General features: G+C 36.2%; 1 protein-coding gene across 17 annotated transcripts in view; it reads right to left on the bottom strand.

The window, feature by feature from the left end:
- Nucleotides 1–1,655: 1,655 nt before the first annotated feature.
- The window catches only part of LOC128868661 (protein lingerer), a 32,945-nt gene continuing 16,459 nt past the window's right edge, over nucleotides 1,656–18,141 (bottom strand). For 10 of the 17 annotated variants that reach the window (XM_054110992.1, XM_054110991.1, XM_054110988.1 and 7 more), the window contains 6 exons: nucleotides 15,385–15,519; nucleotides 15,187–15,309; nucleotides 14,848–15,099; nucleotides 14,618–14,773; nucleotides 8,554–8,586; nucleotides 1,656–2,606 (listed from right to left, as the gene is read on the bottom strand). In XM_054110992.1, coding sequence (XP_053966967.1) covers nucleotides 2,508–2,606; nucleotides 8,554–8,586; nucleotides 14,618–14,773; nucleotides 14,848–15,099; nucleotides 15,187–15,309; nucleotides 15,385–15,519 — 798 coding nt within the window. In that variant the 3' untranslated portion in view covers nucleotides 1,656–2,507. The remainder of the gene's footprint in view (nucleotides 2,607–8,553; nucleotides 8,587–14,617; nucleotides 14,774–14,847; nucleotides 15,100–15,186; nucleotides 15,310–15,384; nucleotides 15,520–18,141) is intronic. The other 7 variants (XM_054110990.1, XM_054110996.1, XM_054110999.1 and 4 more) reach the window with 3 other exon arrangements.

Below are 18,141 nucleotides of genomic sequence, written 5' to 3'. Positions count from 1 at the left end.
TGACGCTAACAATATACATATATAAAGTGTTAAGTTCATTAGACATTTTATTTGCTAAAATAATGATTACTTACTTACTAAAATAATGCAACAAACAGGAAGGAAACCCCATTTTCCAGCTAAAAAAAGTTATAAAATGCTTGGGAGCTGTTTTAATCAGAAGAAATGTTGATTTATTCCCTTTTCGAAATAAGAAAGCGAAAGCGTATCTGGCAACGTTTTTATGGTTAGCTGCGTGGATAAAAAGGCTCTGGCCCCTCACAAGGTGTTCGTGCGCTCACTAACCGCATCAACTCCCCGTTTGAAAGAGGTGCTCTGTCTCACCAAGTTATTAGCCGTATAACGAAACATTTTAAGACGTAAATCGAAAAAGTGTCGTAATCGAAAAAGGCCGTTATACCGAAATGCCGTATAAAGAGTGGCCGTGATAGCGAGGTGTGGGTGTATTGTACTTCTTTTAACCATTTGGGAAAAATACTTTGAATCTTTTTTCTAATTAAATGATTTTAAATGAAGAAATGGAAGTTGAATTTTGATTTTTTACTTTTTAAACTTTTACTTAAGTTGTTCTTGCACGCAATCACTGGCACTTACTCTGCAGCGAAATCTGAAAAAATACTGGTGGCAAAAAAAAGTCGTGCAAAAGTAGCAGCTGACAAAATTACGCAGTTTTAAATGTGTATTCAAATTTCCGGAAAGGGTTAAGTATTATATACCCGTCACTCAAGTGAGCCAAACCTTTCATTTGTTACCAATCCATATGCACTTCATGAGAAAGCAATTTTATATTTACTTTAAACAGCCGGCGAAATAAAGACATTGAAAATAATTTAAGAAGTTATTAAAATTTATATATACAATTGGCACGTACACCCTTTTTGGGTGTTTGGTCGAGCCCCTCCTCCTATTTGTGGTGTGCGTCTTGATGTTGTTCCACAAATGAAGGGACCTACAGTTTCTAGCCGATTCCGAACGGCAGATATGTTTTATGAAGAGCTTTTCCATGGCAGAAAAACACTCGGAGGTTTGCCATTGCCGAGAGGCGACCGCTATTAGAAAAATGTTTTTCTTAATTTTGGTGTTTCACCGAGGTTCGAATCTACGTTCTCTCTCTAAATTCCGAATGGTAGTCATGCCCCAATGCATTCGGCTACGGTGGCCGGTCATGTGTATTTTTGTATCTATAGGGTTTTCTAAACAGAGGTGTTATTTTGATATTCAAAGAAAAATGCTATTTTTTAATATTAATGATCGGATGTTTATTTGATTATGTCCTCGATAGTCTCACGAATTCCATCTTTGAGGTCTTGAATCGACCCTGAGCTGTTGGCGTAGACCTTCTCTTTCACGTGGCCCCAAAGAAAAAAGTCATAAGGTGGCCAACAGGTGTTCACCTCTTCGAGAGATAACAGGGTCCGGAAACTTCTCCCGTAATAGATCAATAGTTTCGTTGCTTGTGGGGCACGTAGCGCCGTCTTGTTGAAAATAAACGTTGTCCAGATCAATACCATCCAATTCCGGCCATAAAAAATCGTTAATCATCTCTCGATAGCGCAATCCATTCACAAATAACACCTATTATTGGAAAACCCTTTACTTGCGCATATTAGCTGGTCCCATTATTCCTCATCAATAAATAAATAACAAAGCTCAAATTTAAATTTCGACTTCACCGCGCATGCGTATGAACTATGCGTTTGCTGTGTTTATTTTGGATTTAATCGTATTTTGTATTTAATTTAAATATTAAGGTTATTATAATTATACATATAGTTTAAACCGATTACAATATTTAAATTTTTATTTTTATTTGTATTTATATATATTTCTTCCTTTCAACTCTGTTCTGTATGGGTGTGTGTGTGTGTGTATGAGAGGCCATCTATCTTCTTCTATTTCTCCGCTACAGAATTTTTATATTTCTTTATTGAACATTATCCATTATCTTTGCCTTGTAATAGCATTCTTTAATAATTATTTTAATTAGCTTTGTAATTTCTTGTATGTATTTGTGAATGTACCACGGATGCATGGATGTGGATAGTTGCGTATGGGTATGATTTTAAGGGTATATGCTTTTTTGTATCTTAGATGAATGTACTCGTATTCTGGTAAGTAATACATGGATGTTAAGAGAAATTTCCGCAGGAGCGAGGGAAAAGAACATACAAAATTTTAATTCGTCGCTATTTGTTTTTTTTTTTTGCTCGTTTCTATGTTGTACTTCTACTACATAAGCATAAATATGTATGTATAAAGAATGATTTGGACCGACAGACAGACGACAATATGAAGATTGAAAGAAGTGTATATATGTGTGTGTGTGTGTGGTTATGTGCACGCGGTTGCTTCGCAGCTGGAACCGATTATAGAGCTGATTGGATTATGTGGTCACTAAATCGGTATCGAGTTTCATACATATTCATATATTTTCAAATATATTTATATATGTATATATGTATTTATATGTGTGTGTGTGTATTTTGCTTGTATCTTCCGCTTCACGCTCAATTCTGTCCTGTCCAATACGAGGCCGAGTAACCTTGTTTAGCAGCCGACTTCGATTGGCTGCTTGTCTGCTGGCGTTGGCCCGTGCTGTTCGAATCCTGTAATGTAAAAATGTCAAAAATAAATTCTTTAATATCTATGTATATGTGAGTAAAAAAGCATGTAATATAGTGCATATAGAGAAATTTTAATACAAAAGAAAATATGTTCATATTTATTGTGGGTATTTTTGAGACGTATAGAGCAGCGCGTCCATTGGAGTAGCAGTCAAATTAGCTGTTGCTGAAGTGAACACAGGACAAATTGCTAAGCAAAGATTTGCCACTCGAACCGTTACTAATAATGGGAATAAATGCTAAATGATTCAGTGTACATTACAAAACACAAGTGCAAACAATGGAATTGGTTTAGTGATTGGGTGAATAAGAAAACCATTTTGAATTTGAACCGACACTAATCAAAATAAGTGTCTCAACAACTACCGATGCACCACCACTTAGCCACTTACTTTTCAACTATCAAAACTCAAAACTAAAAATGGCAGCGGTGAGCTCCACAAGTATATGATTTGCGTCCCCACATTAAAGCCAAGCATCTAAGTATTAAATCTAACTTATTTACATTTCTGCCAATTTCAATGATTTTTTGTGTGTTTTTGTTTGTGAAAAAGTTCTAGACCCTACACCCGTCACCCCGTCACGTACACGTTCATGAATGTATGTAAAACGTGCAGTGTATGCGTACTTAATATTAATATTTATTAGCTGCGCATATCTTATCAAAGAAGAAGAACTGCGTAACTGAGACCAAATTAAAATCATAAGCCATTAAGGGGTAGACTGAATTAAAAAAAAATTGAATTTTTTTTGCATTTTCTTTAAGTATAATATCTTAAAAATGTTGAGTGAAAATATGAAGTGAAGCCGAAAAATACTTTTTGAGTTATTAAACAATTAACAAAAGGCTATCGGGCGCTTCGGAGCGTTCGAGAGCAGGCAGCCACGTATGAAAGTGGCAGATAAGCGCGCTAACGATAACACTCGAGAAGGTAGGCAATAGCAAATCGGAATAGCAATTTGAACTATTGAGTAGTCGGAAAAGTCTTTTCGTATTTCTAATCAAACTTCAACTCATTTTTTTTATATGTATTTATAATGAACTTTATTAAATCAAATATGTACCATTTTGGTCGACCACCTTTTGCCATTTTTCTTCTAGAGACATTATTCCATCAGTGTAAAACTTTTGTGGTTTCTCGGCGAAAAACCGCGACAAGTAATTTTCACAGGTTTCTCTTGAAGCCAACTTTACTCCATTAAGGGAGTTCTGCATTGACCGAAACAAATGGTAGTCCGATGCTGCAAGGTCAGGGCTATATGGTGGATGCATCAAAACTTCCCAGCCAAGCCGAGTCATCAAAGATGTGTGTGGCCTAGCGTTGTCCTGATGGAAGACGACGCCCTTTCTGCTGATCAGTTCTGGCCGTTTTTTTTTTTTCGATTGCTTGCGACCATTTGTTGAGCTTCACCACCCTTGCACCATGATCTTTTGCGCACATTATTGTCGTATTTGATCCACTTTTCGTCTCCTGTTACCATTCGCTTCAGAAATGGTTCGATTTCATTTCGTTTCAGCAAAGAATCGCAGATGTTAATTCGGTCCATTAAATTTTTCACAGACAATTCGTGTGGTACCCAAACATCGAGCTTCTTTTTGTAACCAGCCTTTTTTAAATGGTTCAAAACCGTTTGATGATGAATGTTTAGTGCCTTGGCGATGTCATGGCAGCTTATGTGACAGTCCTGGTCAATCTTTTCTATAATTTCATCGACTTTTTCAACGATAGGTCGACCGGAGCGAGGTGCATCTTTCACATCGAAATTTCCAGAACGGAAGCGAGCGAACCATTATTGTGCTGCACGAACTGATACAGCATCGTCTCCGTAAACTTTACAATTTCATTGGTGGCTTGTGTGGCATTCTTCCCTTTTTTATACAAAAATTTCAAAATATAGCGAATTTCTTCATTATTTTGACTCATTTTTGAACAGCTATATCTTTTTTCAACTTCTCCGAATTTAATTCTTTTTGGTTAAATGAAGCTTAAAATGTCACCTTTCTAATACCATATGACATGACACAATGTGATTGGTAGCACTGGAGATAGATGACTCCAACGATCTCTATTGACAAAATTCGAAAAGACTTTTTCGACTACCCAATATTTTATGGCCCAGAATAATTAAATAATTCGAATAACTCTACATAACTCGATAACAAAACTTTAAATGCATTCTTCTCAAAAAAAATGTTTTTTGAACTGGTGATCACTGTATCTTAAAATCCGCTTGGTAGATTTCACTAAAATTTATAATGCTTTTGAAAAACATAAAAAACTCGTGCCTGATCGAAGAATTTTTTTTATTCAAAAATTTCGATTTTTTTTTAACAATTAATTGTCGGTTTTTTTCTCGAAAATCTGAAAAATATTTCCTAAAGCCGCCATATTGTTAATTCAGAAGCTTCGATCTGGCACAAGATTATCTATTAATAAAACGAATTTCTCTTGTCCGATTGATTTACGATGAACCTGCAAGGACTTGTGATGATCAACGCAAGGGTCTTCTGGAGAAACGGGCTCCACACAAACAGCGATAACTTTTACAATAATATATATATTTTTTTTAATTTTGCTAAAGTCAACTCGAAACTTGATGTTATTTTTGAAAATGCCCCTATTTGACTGCCCCTAACCTCTTAAAGTAAATATTAATGAGCAAAATGCGCATAAAAATATGATTATTTGAACAGCTTAATCTAAAGAACTGGAAGGAAGCGGCAACGGATAGAGCAGCATGGAGGTGTACCGTTCAGCAGGCCGAAGCGCATAAGAAGCTGTAGCGCCAAACGATGATGATGTTATAATTTATTATATGCAAATATTTATATGCAGACGTACAGCTGTGCTCAAAAAAATAGGAGCGCAACTAATAACAACACTTTAGCTAATATATTTTTTCATATTTAATTATGATATATAGTGCATTTATATAAATGAATAGTGCATTCTCCAAACTTTGTACAAAATTCACAAAAATTTAACAAATGTAAAGAAATTGTTACCAATTAATGAAAAGGTAGATCAAATTGCAAAAGAAGCAGCAGATAATGTCACTGACATCGAAGTTGAAAACACTGTCAAAGAAGCTTTGAGAATGATTCGCAGTAGCATTTTCTCTAAATGGTACGAAGGATTTCTGTCATCTGCTAGTAATCGACCTAAAGTTTTTGCACAAATTTTCCCAAAGTTATCAGCAAAGACTTGGTTCACAAATTGTAAGTTCGAATACAAAATTCAGAATATTAGATGCCCACTCCAACGATGACAGTTACTTGCACATGATTCGCACCGATTCAGAGCTATAGGAGTGTGGAGATGTAAACTTTTATACACACCAAGTTTTTCATTGGGTCAGACTCAATCCAATAAGGAGTAAATATCAGGTCAGTCCATAAGTTCGTGCGAATTTTACCCATAATTTCACTTTTGTACGATTTTTGCACACAAAAAATTATTCGCGGAATATAACAGAACTATTTATATTTTCTTTGATATATTGTGCATTCAACAAGTGATTTTAATCGCGAATAGAAGCACGTGTTGTTAAAAAATAAAATGACATCTTCGAACGCGTATAAGAGGCATATTTTGTATTTTTTTTAAAAAGTGGTAAAAATGCAACAACTGCTGCTGCAGAAATAAACACTGTTCACGGAGAGGATACCGTGTGTTTAAGGACTGCGCAAAAGTGGTTTTCAAAATTCCGAAGTGCTAACTGCGACGTGGAGGGTGCCCCGCGCGCTGGTCGGTCGACCTGAAGTCTTTAACTCCGACGCCTTGCTCGAACTCGTGGAAGCCAAAATTTGATAGTAGATATGATAGCTCAGAGGTTGAATTCATCGCATGGCACAGTTCACAGGCACCTGGTTCAGTTGGGAAAGGTTTCAAAGCTGGAAAAACGGGTTCCGCATAGTCTTTCCGTCGCCAACCTTCAGCAGAGAGTGAATGTATGTTCTCAGCTGCTGCAACGGCTTGAAAATGAAAGTTTTTTTCAACCGTATCGTTACTGGTAATGAAAAATGGGTCGTTTACAATAATCCTGTTCGCAAACGCCAATGGTTAGATAAAGATGAGACACCAGAACCAACCCCTAGAGATGACCTTCACCCCAAGAAGATAAACCAACCCCTAGAAATGGCCTTCACCCCAAGAAGATTCTCCCGTCTATTTGGTGGGATATGGCCGGTATTGTTTATTATGAACTGCTGGAACCAACCCAGACGATAACTGCTGATTATTATTTCCATCAGCTATCAAACCTGAATGAGGCACTTACAAAAAAATTGACCGTCTTTAGTGAATAGACGCAAAGTTTTGTTTCATCACGACAACGCAAGACCTCATACCGCAAGGCAAACATTAGGCAAGCTGAACGAGCTCGGATGGGAGCTAATACCGCATCCACCATACTCTCCGGAGATTGCACCTTGTGATTATCACCTTTTCCGTGGACTTCAATCCCATATGAGTAACAAGAACTACTCCTCAAAAGAAGCTATAAAAAGGGATATCGAAGCGTATTTTGGCACCAAGGACAAACAATTTTTTGAGCAGGGAATTAAAAATTTTCCTAAACGTTGGGAAGACATTGTAAATAATGAAGGAAAATATATTATTGATTAATAAATACTTTAAACCTATTTTTTATTAATTTTAAAACCACCTTTAAAAAACGCACGAACTTATGGACTGACCTGAACTTTTTTTGATATTTTTTCTCACTGAGAGCGAGTTCTCGGAAATTCAGTTACTGGATAATTTTTACATAAACAAACTTAGTGTCACAGCTCTCTTAAGGGGGGAGCCTGCTTTAGAGGCTTCAAAAAATCGATTTTTTTTTTTTTTTGCATAAATGTCTTTCCAAACTATCAAAGAATGTGTCCCCAAAATTTCAGAAGCCTATTCAAAATATTTTCGGAGTTACAGAAGAAATTGTGAGCAAGCGTCGAGCAGGTATACGAGCGGCCGGATCGCTCGATGTGCGATTTCTCAGTTTTTTATTTTTACGATTTTTCCTAATTGGCGGGAACGATAGGGAAAAAGTTAAAAGTCCTATCGAAACGAGATTACATTGATTGTATTCGGAATTAAATACTCTTCTAGTTGAACCTAAAAAACCCACTTTTTAACAATCTAAAGTGAATTTGTTTTTCCAAATAGCGAAAAATTGTTGAATTTCTCTCTTCTTGTTTAATTTTCTTGGTTTAACTAGAAGCTATACTATACTAAAATACATTTTTTTTGGGTTTTTGGGTTCAGATGAAAATTGCGACCTGCATCTTTCCCGGCGCACGACACATGCACACTCGGGGCGACTCGGCAAAATGCTTGTACCAGGCATTGAAAAAATTTGAGCAGACTATTGAAATATATAGCAATAAAACCTGAAAGTTTCGTTTCAATCGAATATTTCTTTCCTTCCCAAAAAAAAAAACCACGAAAAAATCGATTTTTTGAAGCCTCTAAAGCAGGCTCCCCTCTTAAACAGCATATCATTTCAAGCATGAAAAAAAAAAAATTCCTGCCACCGCCAATTTTTCAAATATTACCTATGAAAATGCATTTGTTTTTGTGATACTTTTTTTGAGGTTAGTGCGATATGTTTGTGAGGTAGAAACATTTTTGCGGAATCTTACAGTTATTTTTAATTAACTTTGCCAGTTATAAATTAAATAATTGCGAATACAATAATATTAAAAGATGTGTTGAAGAAAGATGGATCTTAGAAAAAAGGTAACAGCTAAATTTGTAGATAGGCGGGTGGATTAGGAAAATATATATGTACATATGGATGTAGAAATTTAGTATTTATTTGCTTAAACGCGTTCAAATGCAATTTAACGAATAGCAAAAGCATACCAAAAATGGGAAGAAGAAAATTATTGTGTAATATTATTTTTTAACTGATATTCTAAAAAACTTACCCGGCGGGATGAATTATGAATCCTGCCGTCCATCTAATGTTGTCCCATAAAAAACCAAAAGAAATAATAAAATAATAAAAACGTTTTTCCATGCAATTTTCATTTAATTACTGTACTTAAAAGAGACAGTGAGAGCGTGAATGTATTTTTGGTGTCCTATTTTACTAAAAACTACTATTAGCGCTAGACTCTGCTTGTTACTTGTACGGGTATGTATGTATGTTTGCTAAATGTTATGTGCTGCAACAATTTGTTGTTAATTCTTTTAATAATCAGTATGATGAAGGAACATGAACAAATTAGCACATCAAGAGAGTTTGGAGAAAGTGAATTAATAATACATTTTTGGGGGAAAATGAGGAAGTTATTAACATGCATTTATCGCGTTAATATGATTTGGTTTATTTAAGTTTTGTAAGGATGTTGTTTTTGTTTATGCGTTAAGCATAAAAAAATAACTACATGAACGCAAAAATAAGTAAAACAAATGCGATTTTCTTTGCTTTCACGACTTTATAAACTTGGACTATGAAATGGCATAAATCATAAAATTTAATAGAAAAATCAGTAAATGCCGCAATAGCTGTTTGCTTTTAAGGGGTTAGGGGTTGTCAGAATTAAAAAAAAAATTTAATTTTTTTTGCATTTACTTAAAAATATTATGTAAAATTTTGAAGTGAATCCGACAAATACTTTTTGAGTTATTCAACACTTAACAAAAAGGGCGCTCGTGCGCTCTGGAGCATTCGAGAGCAAGCAGCCATGTATGAAAGTGGCAAAGTGATCTGGACAACGTTTATTTTCAACAAGACGACGCTACGTGCCCAACAAGCAACGAAACCATTGATCTTTTCCGGGAAAAGTTTCTGGACCCTGTTATCTCTCGAAGAGGTGATCACAATTGGCCACCGTTGGTCTACGCCAACAGCTTAGGGTCGATTCAAGACCTCAAAGATGGAATTCGTGAGACTATCGAGGACATAGGGCAGCCACTTTGCAATTCGGTTATGAAAAATTTCGTGAAAAGGGAGTTGTCCTGTAAGCGTGGTCGTGGTGGTCATTTGCCTGATGTTAATTTCCACTATTAACGGCATACCTTCCTCTTTATAATGAAATAAATATCCGATCATTTATATTAAAAAATAGCATTTTTCTTTGATATCAAAATAACACCTCTGATTGAAAAACCCTATATAACTCTACATAACTCGATAACAAAACTTTAAATGCGTTTTTCAAAACTATGTTTTTTGAACTGGTGATCACTGTAACTTAAAAACCGCTTTTTTTAACAATTAATTGCCGAAAATCTGAAAAATATTTCCAGAGGCCGCCATACTGTTAATTAAAAAAACACTTCTATTAATAAAACTGATTTTTCTTGTCCAATTGATATTAGATGAATCTCCAAGGACTTATGATGATAACCGCAAGATACTTCTGGAGAAACGGCTCCACACGAACAGCGATAACTTTTACAATTATTATTATTTTTTTTGTTGAAATTTTGCTAAAGTCAAGTCGAAATACGATGTATTAATGCTATGTTTTTATTTTTGGAAAATAAAGCAACTGACTAGCAAAAAAAAAATTTGTGAAAATCATCATTTTTTCGGGCCTCTGACTAACCCTAACCTACTAAGGGTACTTAAGGCACCTTTCTGGTCTAGGATTTCGAAAAAATCGATTTTTTTCATGTTATGATAGTTCATACTTTCAAAAATATACTTGCAAATTTTTATATTGACATTCGTTGTAGTTTAGACGTTACAGTCCTTTAAAACGACACCAAGGTATAATCGCGTTAACCGAAACTCAACTTTCTCGAAACTATTTTTTCCGAGTTGGTAATTTCTCAAAAAGTACTGAACCGATTGATTTGAATTTTTAATATGTTATTGAGTAGACTTTCGGCACTCGCGGGTAGCAGAATTATAATTTTATAATCTATTTTTCTATTTTTTTTTTAAGAGCAACAACGTGAAAAAAATCCTTTTTTTTTTGTTTTTCCAATACACAGATAAAATATCTAGAAACAAATTTGTTTTTCTGTAAATCTGCTACCCACCGTAGCGACATATCTACATATCTCTCTCCTGATGAGTAATCGACCGATTTTTTTTTTCAGACGTACCTGAACAGCCCAATCAGGTACGCCAGTGGCATGTGTTACGTCAGGGGAAGCAATTTTTTTTATTATTGTCATTAAAAAAAAAATATGGTTTTTCTTTTTTGTAAATAAAGAATTGATCTAATGAATAAACTCGATTTTCAATTGATACCGATTGTTTTTTTTTTTCACTTTTCACGTCTCTAGACCAGAAAGGTGCCTTAAGATAACAAAATTGAATAGAAAAATCATAAAAATCAGTGAATGCCGCAGTAACTGTTTGTTTTTAAATATTGATAATTGCAGAGTGTAATTTATTCTAATCAATAAAGTAGCGTTTTCGTGTTTAATGCGCATGTACTAAATTATTAGCTTAATTACGTTAGGTCATAAAATAAAATTCTTAATTTTTATCAGCCTAAAACTTTATTTTTAATTTTTTTTTTTTTTTTTTCATTTTACACCTTTGTTTCGGCAAAGTTTAATTAAAAATATATGTAATGGCAGAATATGTTTTGTAAATATTGCAATTTACAAATTAAAAGGGAAATTAAAAAAAAAAATCATTAGTTTGAGGAAAGAGAAATCCATTATTTTTGCGAAAAATCTTTGTGCAAATAGTTTAAAAACTGTTTTATGGTCAATCTTTAGCTCCTGGGTGATGCTACGACTACTAATATGCCGGTCAACTCCGATTATTTCTGTGATTGGATCGACATTTTCGAAGACGGGCCGGGCTATGCGAGATGCAGCTTTAACATCAAAAACGCCAGGACGGAATCGACGAAATCAAAATTGCACGTAAACTGTTACAGTATCGGCACCAGAAACACCTTTCACAATTTCATTTTTCGCGTTTATCAAAGAAAAACTATAAATGTACAGAATTTTCTCTTTTTTGGGATGGAACAAACGAAAAACAGCAAAAAAGTTTTGTTAGTGTGAAATGTCACCTTGACAACGAACAAAAATTTTAAATTGTTTGATCGATACTTTACGAGATATCGATCACTACAACCATCTACTGAGAAAGAAATGGATTTCCTTTACCACAAACTAATATTTACATAAGGAAACATTGCAATAATACAAAGTGCAGTTTCAATGCAATGGATTACATATCCAAACAAAAGAGCCTAGGTAATAAACGAGAACTGGAAAAGCGAGTTAGCTCAAAATTCACAGGTCCGCTCATTATAGCTGGCGAAAGCCGCTATGTGTAAGAAACTGGAACTCGTGAGTGCTAAGCGCTACGAGTTCGTGTCCAGAAATCGCCCAAGAAGGTATTTTTCGGTTGCAAAAGGAATTTTGTTTGTGGGTTACTTGCAAACTGGTAGAACAACAAATTCTGAATATTATTGTAACCTTTCAGACCAGCTGAAGGAAAAAAGTCATGAAAAAATATCCAGTTTGCGAAAGAAAAAAAATCTTTTTCATCAGGACAATGCACCGTATATTCACAAGAGCATTTTGACATTGGTTAAAATGCATGAATTGAATTCCGAATTGGTAGAGCATTCGCCGTGTTTACCAGATTTGGCCCCTAGTGACTTCCAACTGTTTCCACACCTAAAAAAATTCACGCATTTTTCATCAAATGATGATAGGTGTGGAAGCATATTTTGCAGCCCTTCCAGATTCTCATTTCAGAGATGGAGTTCAGTAATTGGAATCTCGTTGGCACAAATGTATTTATGTTCAGGAAGACTATGCGGAATAATAAAGTGTATTTCAAACTAAAAAATTGTGTTTTCTTATCGAACCGCATAACTTATTGAACAACCTAGTAAGTTGGAATTTCAATTCTGAACATGTTATGCATTTCTAATCACATAATTCGATTCGGTTAGGCTATTGCAAATAACCCCTATGAGACGTTCCCCCCCGACATTCTAGAACTGTCACTCCAGCAAGATTTCACAAATATTTATGGGCAATGTTTATGGTGTCACAACAACAAGAAGAATATATTTTTAAAACCTACTAAAAAAATAAGAATGGCTTAGTTAAACAATACGATTTAAAGCAATTAATAAATTCTAATAACACATGGGCTGAAAAGTCCCGAGACTAACACATAGGTGGCACTAGTTTTAATGCATTCATTTCTTTTTCAGTTAGTACTAACCTTAAAAAGTCAGCTGTTAAAGTTTCACGATATTCTACGCATTAGTTCGTGAGTTATTGTGCTAAGAGCTCCGCTATTTTTGTTATGTTCAAAACAATGGAGCAAAAAAAATTTTGTGTTTTAATTTTGCACTGCTTCTTGATGGGGAAAAATGAAAAAATAACGAAGCAATGGCTTGAAAAATGTTATGGCGACTCCGCTCCATCATAAACAACAATAAATCTATGGTTTGCTGACTTCAAACGTGGTTGTATAGGCACCGATGATGTAAAGGGTTTTCCAATAACAGGTTTTATTTGTGAATGGATTGCGCTATCGAGAAATATTATGATTAACGATTTTTTATGGCCGGAATTGGATGGTATTGATCTGGAGAACGTTTATTTTCAACAAGACGGCGCTGCGTGCCACACAAGCAACGAAACCATTGATCTTTTACGGGAAATGTTATCGTGTTATCTCTCGAAGATGTGATCACAATTAATCACCTTGTGACTTTTTTCTTTAGGGCCACGTGAAAGAGAAGGTCTACGCCAACAGCTCAGGGTCGATTCAAGACCTCAAAGATGGAATTCGTGAGGCTATCGAGGACATAGGGCAGCCACTTTGCAATTCGGTTATGGAAAATTTCATGAAAAGGATATTGTCCTGTAAGCGTGGACGTGGTGGTCATTTTCCTGATGTTTCCACTATTAACGGCATACCTTCCTCTTTATAATGAAATAAACATCCGATCATTTACAATATATTAAAAAATAGCTTTTTTCTTTGAATATCAAAATAACACCTCTATTTGGAAAACTCTTTACAACGCAGTGAGGCGGGAACACCAGAAAACATCAAAAAAATTCACAAAATCGTTTTGAATGATCGAAAAGTTGTGTGAGTTTGCTGACATCGTAAAGATGAGTATTTGAGTATGAGAAAGCTCTGTTCAAAGTGGGAGCTGCGTTTGTTCACTGTTTTGTTACATCAAGACAACGACCGTGACACAAGTCAATCAAAACAATGGCAAAACTAAATAAATCGAACTTCGAATTGCTCCCACATCCAACAGATTTGATTCCCAGCGACTACTGACTGTTCGCAGACCTAAAAAAATGCTCGCCGGTAAGAAATTTCGCTCGAATAAAGAGATTATCGCTGAAATTGAGTCCATTTTGAGGCAAAAGATAAATCGTTCTACAAAAGAGGTATTGAAATGTTAGAGCGGCGGTGGAATGATTGCGTTGTTCTTAATGGAAATTACCTTAATGAATGAAGCTAATTTTGAACAACAAAAAACATGTGTTTTCTTTATTAGGTTCGGGAATTTTCAGCCCATGTGTTATATTTAAAAATTTGCAACACCTTTTAGGCACAATTATTTCCGTTTTTGCACAACAACCATTGAGCAAGCACTACCGGTCAACTACTTAATTTTAAAATTTTAAAGCAATATGAAAACTATTAGTCGTTCAAAGTTGCAGCTTTAAAATCTATTAAAAAAAAATCACTTAAAATATAAAAATTTTAATGAAAGCTAAGGATTTATTGATCTAAAAGCAAAACCTGCCAAGGTCAGCTAAGCTGTCTACTTTTTCTCATTCTAAGCATGAATTGATCCGTTCGTTGTGTATGAGTTATTAAAACCGTGTATTTACAGATCACCGATCGAGGTTAATAGTATAAGATAAACACAAATGCGGGGATATGGGGTCTGGTAAAAGTTACACATGTATGTACAAATAGTATTTGCTTATTAGCACAGCTGATGAATGTTGTGTGCGCAAGAAAATAGTAACTAGCTGGTTGATGAGATTTGTTCGTTATTGTGGTTACATTACCTGATGGATTGGTTGGTGAATCATGTTGTGATGACCTGCTGTCGGCATTGGTAAATACATGCCGTAGGGCTGAGCCGAGGTGCCACCAGCTGTCTGCGTATTCGGCATATTAAATGGCGGCGGTGTGCCCGAATGGAAATTCTGTTTCTCATACGACTGCAATATAAAAATAATTCAATTCTATAAATACTCGTACTTATAACTTGCAAGCAGGCAGCACATCTACTTACATTGACTTTATTCAGCGCTACATGTCCTTTGCCGTACATGGACGATGTTATGTCTGAACTCGTTCCAGTTTGAGGCGGATTTGCGACATTTTGCGACTTTGTCTGCTGATTCACGCTCGACGGGTAAGCGCCCTTTGTGTAGTCCTGCGAAGCTTGCGACAACGTATCGTAGCTGGTCGAACCGTAACCAGTGCTGTATGAAGGCTTCGGGAATTGGCCACCAGACGCTGTGTTAGCAGCTGGAATTTGCTGCTGCAATAAAAAAATTACAAAACATGCAATGTAGTTGTATATAACACACAAAAAATGGTTAACAAAGAAGGTTATGGTTCTACATACCGGGTAAATAGCCGGTGTGCCGTACTGAAAACTGCCAGGCATTACATTTCCGCTATAGAAGTAGTAAGGAACATTTAGCATTGGGCCACTCGAGCCTGCTTGCTGTGACATTGTACTTGACACCTGCGTGGAGTTAAAAAAAAATATCATTTAGAAAATTATATTTATGTAAAAAAGTGCAGTGAGGGATGTACTTACATTGCTAACAGGGCTAGAATTATTGTCAGTTCTTGTGAAACGAGCATCAGTCATGGTGGAATATGCTACGGAGCCCAAATTATCGCGACCAGTTCCCAAACTAGTCGGAGTGTAGTTGAGATCGTAATAGCCTTGCTATAAATCAAATACAACAACAACAAAAACACATTTGAATACATTTAAAAAACTAAAATAATTAAGACAAAAATTAGCGATGTATGGAAAACATAAACATTAAAATGAAACGAAGCACCAAATTACGAGTATTTCATTTTAGAATAGAAAAATCTTTTGCTAGAAGCTAATTTAAGTTTATTTTGTTTTGCAAAGTACAAATTATATATCCACTACCAAACAAAAAACGTGCGCTAAGCTATTGGGTCTCTACGCTACCGGAATGACCCCAATTTATACCCGAAATTTATTTCCAGTGTCCAGTAAAAAAAGCTGGAGCCAGAGCAGTTCGTTCGGCCACTGCTGATAACTTTGTCTATATGCGAATTTGTTATATTTGGCGCAATACCTATTCACAACAGATGACGCAACAACTGACAGCGCTTTGCGGACCGGAGGCCTTACTTCTGCAAAAACAAAGAAAATCAAGCGGTAAGCATTTGGAAGAGCTTTAGTAACAACTGGACGATGCCACACGCCATACTGCCCATGAAACCAATTGCGAAAAATATGCCGTGACATGATAATCTTTAGAAATGGACTAATAGAATGGCCTAAAAAAGATGAGACAGGATCCTATTGAAGTCATTGGTCTACGCGAATAAGCCAATATTTCTTGTTAGATACTAATACAGGGCGCACCATTTATGGTAAGCCAACTCAAATGCTTAAAAAAGTTCTCAAAAATTGGTGCTCTAAAGCCAATGTACTGCTGACGCTCGCGCCAAATCATTTTCCAACGTTAACGTCATGGAATTATCTATCGACTAAAAATTACAAATTTCCTTAACACTACAGTTTCTTTTTTACTGTAATCAGAGTTGGGCATAGCGCAGCAAATAATTAATGCAATAAGCGGATAGTTATTAGGTGCGCAACTAAGTTCTCGCTGTTTTTTGGATGAAAATACAACTTTATTCTGAAAAAATGGTTACAAGTGAATCATTGAAAGTATTGCCCATCGCTGGCTACTACTTTTTTTCAACTTTCTGGTAGATCTCGTATACCGTCGCGGTAAAACTGTTCATCTTTTGAGGCTATCTACGGATGAAGCAATTTTTTGATGTCTTCATATGAATGGAACTCTGCTGGTCAACTAGACCATGTGCCATCGATCGGAACAGGTGATAATCAGACAGCGCAATATCTGGAGAATATGGCGGGTGGGAGAATATGGGGATTTCCCATTTCAGTGTTTCCAGGTAGGTTTTAACGGGTTTGGCAACGTGAGGCCGAGCGTTGTCATGCTGTAGAATCACTTTTTCATGCCTCTCCGCGTATTGCGGCCGCTTCTCGCGCAGTGCTCGGCTCAATCGCATCAATTGAAGTCGATACCGATCCCCAGTGATGATTTCGGTTTTAACAGTTCATAATAAATAACACCAACTTGGTCCCACCAAATACATAGCATAACCTTCGCAGCGTGAATATTCGGCCGAGGCAACGATGTAGAAGCATGACCGGGCAGTCCCCATGACTTTCTTTTCTTTGGATTGCTGTAATGAATCCATTTTGCATCACTCTTCACGATGCCATGAAGAAAACCCTTCCATTTTTTGCCACTGGAGCAGTTGTTCACAGGCGAAAAAACGACGTTCAATATCCCTTGGTTTTAACTCATAAGGAACCCAAGTCTCCTGTTTCTGTATCATTTCCAAAGCATGCAATCGCTTGGAAATGGATTGGCGGGTAACTCCCAATTCAGCGTCTTCGAAGGTGTTTGGCCTTCCTTCACACGGACGGTCGTCAACATTAAAATCACCGTCTTTGAAGCGACGGAATCGATCTCGGCCGATCCACGACAGTCGGTTCTACGTTACCGAAACGATGCGGACTTATATCCGGCCAAGGACTGTCACTACAGCAGCATTCTCCGTATGTAAGTATGGGGAATGTTTATGCTGCTACAACAACAACAACATCTCGGCACGTTGTTTCACTTAAAGCAGCATCTCCATAAACTTTTTGTAGGTCTCGATACGCTTCAGCCGCCGTTTTTTTTTTTTCGAATGCAAAGAGGAAAATTAACACTTCCCGCAAATGACGATTATCCGGCACAAAATCAGACATTTTCACAAAACCAAAAGTATATGATGTCAAAACAAAATCACTAATGTGCCGAAGCAGTTTGTTTACCATATGTCTAAGCTTGGTTTATGACATTTAGGTTATGTTTGAATCGACTAGCACACACTGCTGTCGGTATCTATTGACTTAGTTGCGCACCTAATAGAAATCTGAAAAACTGAAGATTTAGTGATAATGAAACCCTTACTTTAACTACCACCAACAATTAGTGGTAGTGCAAAATGCCCAACCCTGTTTATATTAACTGCCTCTTAGAAAGCACTTTTTATCTCTCTTTATTTGCACTACCGAAACCCCATTCAGCTACGGCGGTCCATTTACGCCCCTTATTGGGTGTTTGGTCTAGCTCCTGCTCCTATTTGTAGCGTGCATCTATCTACAACGGGGACCTACACTTTCAAGCCATTCCGAGCGACAAATGGTTTTTTATGAGGAGCTTTTTCATGACAAAAAAAATACACCCAGCGGTTTGTCATTGCCTGCCGTGGGGTGCCC

Source organism: Anastrepha ludens, chromosome 6, assembly GCF_028408465.1.
Source record: "Anastrepha ludens isolate Willacy chromosome 6, idAnaLude1.1, whole genome shotgun sequence".
Classification (NCBI taxonomy): Eukaryota; Metazoa; Arthropoda; class Insecta; order Diptera; family Tephritidae; genus Anastrepha; species Anastrepha ludens.
Note: the sequence above shows the minus strand (reverse complement) of the source record. Positions and strands in the feature narration are given on the sequence as shown.